Source organism: Dama dama, chromosome 20 (assembly GCF_033118175.1).
Source record: "Dama dama isolate Ldn47 chromosome 20, ASM3311817v1, whole genome shotgun sequence".
Lineage (NCBI taxonomy): Eukaryota > Metazoa > Chordata > Mammalia > Artiodactyla > Cervidae > Dama > Dama dama.
Window position 1 is genome coordinate 65,266,951 of NC_083700.1, and position 8,652 is coordinate 65,275,602.

The following is an 8,652-nucleotide window of genomic DNA, read 5'->3' on the forward strand; positions in this document are numbered from 1 at the left end:
TTATTTCTCACAAAATACTTATTACTTTCAAAGAGAAAAGACTGGCACCCAACTCAATGAAGTCATTAAAGTGAGCATCTTTAATGGAACATCATTAATGGAACATATCAAAATCATTTGCCAGGAAAGGATACAATGAGAAGAACACAGCATCACTTCTTTGGTACATGATGCATAACCTGAATCTCAAATGAGGAAAATCAGACAAACCATTTTTTGTCTGATTGGGAGACATTTTATAAGATAACTGGCTTATAATCTTCAAAATTGTCCTGATTGTGAAAGTCAAGACTAAGGAACTGTGTCACCTTAAAGGAAATGTAAAGTTATATGCAGCAGGTGATTCTTGGGATTTTCTGTTTTTTGGGGGGGGCTTTTTTGGTCATGCAGTATGTAGGATCCTAGTTCCTGGACCAGGGATCAAACCTATGCCCCCTGAAATGGAAGTGCAGGGTCTCAACCACTGGACTGCCAGGAATCACCCAATAGGTAATTCTTAACTGGATTCTTTGGCTATAAACAATATTATTGAGTCATTTAGAAAAATGATGGAGTCTGAGGATTAGATGCTAGTATTATATCAGTATTTCTAGGTTTTTATCATTTGTGTCAAATGTTTAAGAAAAAGTCCTCGTGTGTTTAGCGAATTACCCAGAAATGGCTCAGAAAAAATTTCTTTGTATTGTACTGGAGTTTTCCTATAAGTTTGAGACTGTTTCAAAGCTAAAAAAACTTTGATTACCAAAAGCCTCTGGAAATGACCTATATTGCTTGCCACTGGCAGGTGTCTAGAATGGTCAGAAACCCAGAGTTCTATCAGTCAGCGTGTCCATTTCTGGATGATGATCATTCATGTTTAGTTCAGTCACAATCTCCCTTGTATATTCTGTAATCTAAAGAATAAACCATAAGATTAAGCACCAATAATATACTTTGTATGAAATAGAGGACTGAAAGAAAGGAAAAATAAATTGGTGATTTTTCTCAAATTTAGTAAATATTTACAAATATGTACAGGGGACAAGGAAGAAATATGTCTCTACGGTCAATAACTACCCATTCCATATTCTCTGTCTTCTCAGCCAGCACTTCAGCTGGTTATTTTCCTGATACAGTAACCTAGACCTTCATTCCTGAAGAATCTAAGCTCTTTGTAGTGTTGCCTGTGTTAAATTTGTCTGGTTGTTTATTAGCTTTTAATCTGTGGATACGGAAATGCTGAATGGTGCTTATAGTGAATTGGATGGTGGTCTCCAAAAAAGGTGTTTCCATGTCACAATCCCTGTGAATTGACTTTACTTATGAAAAGAGTCTTTGCATATATAATTAAGGACCTTGAGACAAGATCACCCTGGATTATTCGCATGGACCCTAAGGCCAATGATAAGTGTCCTTATAAAGAGATGCACAGATAGGAGTTACATGAAGACAGAAGACAAATTGGACAGTTGCAAACAGAAGGTTGATGAGGCAAGGAATCGAGTCTTCCTGAAGTCTCCACAAGAAGTGTGGTCATACCTTTACTTTGGTTTGGACATCTGGCCTCCAGAGGTTTGAGAGAATAAGTTTTAGTCACCAAGTTTGTGGTGATTTGTTCTAACAGCTCTCTGAAACTAATATAGTGGGTATAACCTGGTTTTCATAGTCCTTCTTGTTTCTGTTGTGTAGTAGACATTTGCTTTCTTCTTTATAGAGCCCCACCCCCTTTGCCTCTTGATTCAGTGATGTGAGGAACCCACAGTGGCCAGAGGAGTGTCTTGTCTTCCAGTCTAGTAAAATCATTGTTGTGTCCCTTTGGAAACTAATACCTCTAAACTAGTATAGGTCAAAGTTGTATTAATTAGAAGCAAAAAAAGCTTTTGTGTCAGTAGGTTGTGATAGATAAACTCACCTACTTGCTTTACCTGTGTACCTACCTTCATATCCTATTTTCTGATTGTTAAAGAACACTATAGAGTTGTTTCTAGTTTGGGGCATATACTGCCTCATATAGGACAGTACCAGACCCACAGTGTTTTGTCACCTAGGCACAAAAACAGTAGTCAGTAGGCCAGCAACTTTTAGGTGATGGTCGGTGGTAAAGAATCTGCCTGCCAATGCAGGTGACACAGGTTCGATCCCTGGGTCAAAAAGATCCCCTGAAGAAGGAAATGACAACCCACTCCAGTGTTCTAGCTTGGATAATTCCATGGACAGAGGAGCCTGGTGGGCTACAGTCCATGGGGTCGCAAAAGAGTTGGAAACAACTTAGCTACTAAACAACAATAACATATGGTAAAGTTAATGAATCGTATGGATGTGAGCCCACTTCTTCATTTATTTTGTGTAAAGTTAGTTACATTGTCAGAGGTAATGTGGAATGGGCTATCATCTCAGTTAATGAGACAGACAGTAAGACCAGCAATGCTGATACTGGAAAAAACGTACATTAGGAAGGTAGACCCAAATGCAGTTTTAGGTATTTGTAAATCATTTATCATCAAGGGACTTATATCCAGATTATGTAAAGAATTTATACAACTCAAGAAGACAGATATTCCAGTTTAAAAATAAGCAAAATATTTTAATATACATTACCCTTAATATATGGGTGTTAACTAAGCATATGAAAAAGTACACATTCTCATTAGTCCTTAGTAAAATGCAAATTAAAGCTACAATGAGATACCAATACATACTTTTTAGAATGACTAAAAGAAGAGGTCAGTATCAAGTTCTGACAAAAAATGTAGAAAACTAGAGTTCTCATAAACACTGTTGGTGGACATGTAGTGTTACATGCCAAATGACAACCAGCTTGACAGTTCCTTAGAGGTTAAACAACCACTCAGCACAGGTCTCAGCTTGGCGTGCTGCATTCCGTGGGGTTACAAAGAGTCGGACACGACTTAGCGACTGAAAAACAGCAGCAGCACGTGCCTCAGCAACCTCATTCTTAGGTGTTTACTCCAGAGAAATGGGGCTTCCCTTGTGGCTCAGCTGGTGAGGAATCCGCCTGCAATGCCGGAGACCTGGGTTTGATCCCTGGGTTGGGAAGATCTCCTGGAGAGGGGAAAGGCCACCCACTCCAGTATTCTGGCCTGGAGAATTCCCTGGACTGTATAGTCCATGGGGTCGCAAAGAGTCGGACAAGACTGAGCAACTTTTCACACAACACCAGAGAAATGATCATTAAAGTCTTGAACCCCGTACACAGATGCTCATAGCAGACTTGCTTGTAGTTGTCCAAAACTGGAAATAATTGATACACCCATCTGGTGCCAAATAGATAAATAAGATGTGTTACATCCATACAATGGAATACAACTGAGCATAAAAAAGGTAGAGCTACTGATGCATGCAGTATGATTAATCTTAGAAACATTATGCCAAGTGAAAGAAGATAAGACAAAAAATGACTATGTGATGTCTCATTCCTTTTATGTGAAACTTCTTTTTAAAAAAAGGTAAAGTAGATCAATGGTTTCCTGGGGCTGAGAGGAAGTGATTGATCGCGAATGGGTGCAGGGGAACTTTTTTGGTGTCAGAAATGTTTTGTTTTTTTTAATACTTATTTAGCTGTGCTGAGTCTCCATTGTGGCATGTGGGATCTAGTTCTCCAACCAGGGTTTGAACTCGGGCCCCCTGCGTTGGGACTGCAGAGTCTTAGCCAGTGGACCACCAGGGAAGTCCCCCAGAAATGTTTTAATGGATTGTGGTAGTGGTTTTAGAACTATAAACTTAACTGAAAACCATTGAACTTTATGTTAATAGTAGGTGGATTATTCTTTAATAAAACTTTTTTATTTTTTAAAATGCAGGTCTGTAATTATTCCATAACTCTAGGGTTTTTTTGTCTTAAAACTCAGTAGACGGATTGATTGAATGTTTATCAGGTGTTAACATGTCCTATTAAGCTAACTTAGCATCAACTTACATCACATTCTTTGTATGAGGAGTTGACCTCATCAGATAATGAAGTAGAATGGTTGTATTCTGCTACAAACACGTTCTAGACTTTAAGTGACTGATTTTTTTTTCCCTCTATAGCTCAACAGAGCATTCCAAGAGGAGGACTCTCCAGCTACTTTTTATTGCATCAGTATGCAATGGTTTAGAGAATGGGAAAGTTTTGTGAAGGGTAAAGATGGAGGTAAGTGTTTAACAGAAAGACAAAATTCTTTGCAAATTTTTTGTTTACTTGACAAATGTTTTTTGAATATATGTATTTGGAATTAAACTACTGAACAAGAGATTGGGGATCATACAGTCTAGTTTATATTTTGGTTATTTTTAACTTTTTAAAAACTTTCACAAAGTATAGCATATTCATGGAAAGTATAAGGGAACTAAATAAAAATTAGCCTACAATCTTAACATTAAAAAATTTTTTTTAATCCTTCCAACAATAAGATTGGTTAAATTATGGTGCATCCGTTACAATGGGATACTATATGAACTTTAAAAATTATTTGTATAACAGTGTTTAATAATTAAAAAATAAGATGTTCTTGACATACAAAAAAGGTTATAATATAGTATGCATAGTTGGAACTAGGCAAACATAGTTGGAAAAGGCAAACATGTACAAAGGCAAAAAGACCAGAAAGATGCAAAAACAGTTTGCCTGTCTTTCTGTAGTGGGATCACAGTATTTTTTTCTTTCTTGTGCCTTTTTTGTCTTTTAAAAGTTTTTGATAATGGAGGTACACTATACTTTTGTATTCAAGGGGAAAATAAAGTTTTTTTCCCTTAAAAAAGGATTCATTTTGAGAATTCCCTGACAGCCAGTGGTTAGGATACTGTGTTTTCACTACCAGGGGTCCAGGTCCAATCCCTGGTCAGGGAACTAAGATCCTGCAAACCTTGAGGCACAGCCAAAAAAAAATATATATATATATATATATACATATACATTTTAACATTTACATTTAACATTACATTTAACATTTAACATAACATTTAACATTTCATTGTATAATATTTTTAGTTTAATGACAGTCTGGAACTGAGAGTTGCATTCTTTTTAAATTACAAAGGAATTGTTCTTTTGTAAAGTATTAAAAGTGCATTTTAATCTGTAATCCCCAAATGGATAGTTAAGACATTATTTTTATTACATTTTGGATGGTAGTGAGAAAACTTCACTTGTCTGCCTTCCTGGTTCTGTTTTAGGGAACTAAGACCCAAAAAGAAAGAAGCTCAGAATAAGACAGTTAAGAACTGACTAGAATAATCTGACTAAAAATAACCTAATTAAACAGTTATATCCTTCATTAATTTAGGTACAGAAATATGTAGTTGTTTGGTGCACTTATACATTTTGATTATTTGTTCTGCCTTTTAACTTAGATCCTCCAGGTCCTATTGATAACACTAAAATTGCAGTCACCAAATGTGGCAATGTGATACTCAAGCAGGGTAAGTTTGACTAATACTATTAAGCCTTTACTTGTTAGTGATTTGTTACACTCTGTAGTTCAGGAAACTCTTAATACTCAATGCTCTGTGGTGACCTAAATTGGAAGGAAATCCAAAACAGAGGGGCTATATGTGTACATATAGCTGATTCACTTTGCCATACAGTAGAAACTAATACAACATTGTAAAGCAACTGTACACCAAAGAAATTAATTAAAAAAAAAGAATATGTGGGAAAAAGAATCTCTAACTTTTTAAGGCAGACCATAAATTTGCAACCTATAACCATATAGGCTGGTAGCCTGAAAATTCATGTTCTGAAACTTCTCAATTATTCCTAGAGTATACATACTGGGGGTACATTATGAAAGCTTTTTGCAATACGAATATGAAAGCTTGTAAATACTGTTTTTTCTCTATGTACTTGGTTTTCAGGAGCAGATTCTGGTCAGATTTCTGAAGAAACGTGGAATTTTCTACAGTCCATATACGGTGGAGGGCCCGAAGTCATCTTGCGACCTCCAGTGGTTCATGCTGATCCTGATGCAGTACAAGCAGAAGAAAAGATTGAAGTAGAAACTCGGTCTTTGTAATTCTGAGGATATGTAGAGGTCTGATGAGAAATCATTTTCACTTCTCCTAGCATATTCCCATGCAAAACATTCCTAAAAGCATGTTTATTTTCTTGATTTTTAATGTTTTAGCTTTTATTCCTTCTTACTGGGCATTATGGAAGAATGTGTTAAAAAAATGTATAATATTCTACAGGTTGGCATATTTAATGCTAGATAACTTATAAAGTCTTTCGGTGTAATATTTTTGAAAAGGAAGGGATAATTGTGATCATTTGGTAATCAGGTTGTCTTTGATCTTCATACTACATGTAAATTCATAGTCCTTTGTAGCTTTGTAAATACTTTTGCTTTGAAAAATTGTTCATTACCCTAAACCACCATAACTCTGACCAATCTTTTCAGTTCTCTAAAAACCTAATTTAATTGTATAGTTTTGACATGGCTTCATATTATAAAGAGCCTATTTTAAATTGAGAGTCACAGTCAGAAAGATGTTATTTCCTAAAGCTCAGGAAACTGTTAGAGTGTCACTTCTTTTGCACTGCAACATATGAATTAGTATATTAATATTTACAAATTGTCTTTTTGAATGTATCAATGATGTATTTAGTCTGAGTGGAATTTGTGTCGGCAAATATTAATAATTTATTGCCTCATACTGTAAAATGTTAAATTTCAGTTCCTATAACCCTGAATAGTATTCATTAATAACAGTAAAATAAACCTAAGGGTTAGTTTTAGGGCACTTTTATTTTGAGAGCATGATGTGTAGAATGTGTTGATAAAGCTGAAGCCTCTGCGAAATGATTTTTTAAATGAAATGCATAAAGTCTTTTTGAATAACATAGTATGCACTGCTATTTGCTTGATTATGTGATGTCAAAAGTTTAATTATATTCCAAGTACAAAAACAAATGGGATTACTTTGAGGATGTTGAATAGCATTCACAATGGCTTTGTTTTGGTCTGGGGCAGCTGCCACCAGCTAAAACAGTGTTATTAAAATCAGTTCAATAAAAATGATTTAAAAATGTATAAACTTGGATGTTGTATTTATTTAACAGATATGAAGGGTGAAGGATATAAAGTCTGTTGATACTAACGTCTTGTTATTTCTTAATCAGCAATATGCAAATTAAGTCATTTGGTATAGTAGTTAAAGTTTTGGTATTTAATGATATTAAATAAGCAGCCATTAGAATCTATTTGATTATTTTAAAATATAGATAGCTTTTAGCTTTCTTCTTTCTCATGACTATGCTGTGATCCTCTTCAAGGATTGAATGATATTACTGATCTGTCTTGAATCACCAGAGATTAGTATAATGCCTGGCATTTCAGTTCAGTTCAGTTCAGTCTCTCAGTCGTGTCCGACTCTTTGCGACCCCATGAATTGCAGCACGCCAGGCCTCCCTGTCCATCACCAACTCCCGGAGTTGACTCAAACTCATGCCCATCTAGTCGGTGATGCCATCCAGTCATCTCATCCTCTGTCGTCCCCTCCTCCTCCCTCCCCCAATCCCTCCCAGCATCAGGGTCTTTTCCAATGAGTCAACTCTTCGCATGAGGTGGCCAAAGTACTGGAGTTTCAGCTTCAGCATCAGTCCTTCCAATGAACACCCAGGACTGATCTCCTTTAGGATGGACTGGTTGGATCTCCCTGCAGTCCAAGGGACTCTCAAGAGTCTTCTCCAACACCACACAGTTCAAAAGCATCAATTTTTCAGCACTCAGCTTTCTTCCCAGTCCAACTCTCACATCCATACATGACCACTGGAAAAACCATAGCCTTGACTAGACGGACCTTTAGGAGATAATCAAAAAAGGTTTAGTGCTTTCCATTTATGATGTTTCAGACACTCTACTGAAGTGTATTACCTACACTTAATCCTGGTTAAAACCCTATGACTTAGGTCAGGTGGCTTGCCCAAAGTCATATGTATAGCAGAGAAGTAGCAGATATGGGACTACAACTAAAGTCATTGTAACCTTATACCACTGTTTTCATTCACCATGGTGTATTATCTCCCACTGAATTATTTTAAAACAGATTATAGTGTTAGCATTAGATTCATTAATAGCATCTGTCATTGGGATATATAATATTGATAAGAATACTGGTCTTGGATTTCCTGGTTGTCCAGTGCTTAAGATTCCACACTTCTCTGCAGGGGACATGGATTGGATCCCTGGTTGGGGGAGTTCCACCTGCCACATGGGATGGCCAAAAAAAGAGTACTGGTCTTTAAGAACTTTTTATTTTTTTTTACATTATAATCATCTAAATGCATAACAAAATAGTACATAAAGGGTTAACCCCATAGACTCTGCTAAAAAGTTGTCATATGTGTTAATAGATAACAAATTAAAAAATTCAGTTTCTCTGAGGATGATTTTCTTGGAACTACTTAAGCTGAAAAGTAGGAAAATTGCAGTTAAGAGATACTGAGGGCCTACAATATTTTAAGACTACTACATTGATTTATAACATGAAGGTGATTAGTTTTTGAACCCTGGAGTCAGTTTGCCTATATTCATATCCTCTTAATAGTAGATACGTCATCTTTCTACTATGAATTGGTTTGGAACGGCACTAAAAGTTCCCAGATCTCCTGTTTTTTTCATCTCTTAAACAAGAATGTTTCAGGCTGAGTTTTCCAGGAAGCAGACACTGAGA

At 36.1% G+C, this 8,652-nt stretch overlaps 1 protein-coding gene across 7 annotated transcripts in view; it reads left to right on the top strand.

Moving 5' to 3' along the window:
• Window positions 1–7,014, top strand: part of USP33 (ubiquitin specific peptidase 33) — a 60,720-nt gene extending 53,706 nt beyond the window's left edge. For all 7 annotated transcript variants that reach the window (XM_061121588.1, XM_061121589.1, XM_061121584.1 and 4 more), the window contains 3 exons: window positions 4,030–4,132; window positions 5,332–5,400; window positions 5,836–7,014. In XM_061121588.1, the coding sequence (XP_060977571.1) occupies window positions 4,030–4,132; window positions 5,332–5,400; window positions 5,836–5,993 (330 nt within the window). In that variant the 3' untranslated portion in view covers window positions 5,994–7,014. The remainder of the gene's footprint in view (window positions 1–4,029; window positions 4,133–5,331; window positions 5,401–5,835) is intronic.
• The last annotated feature ends 1,638 nt before the right edge of the window (window positions 7,015–8,652 follow it).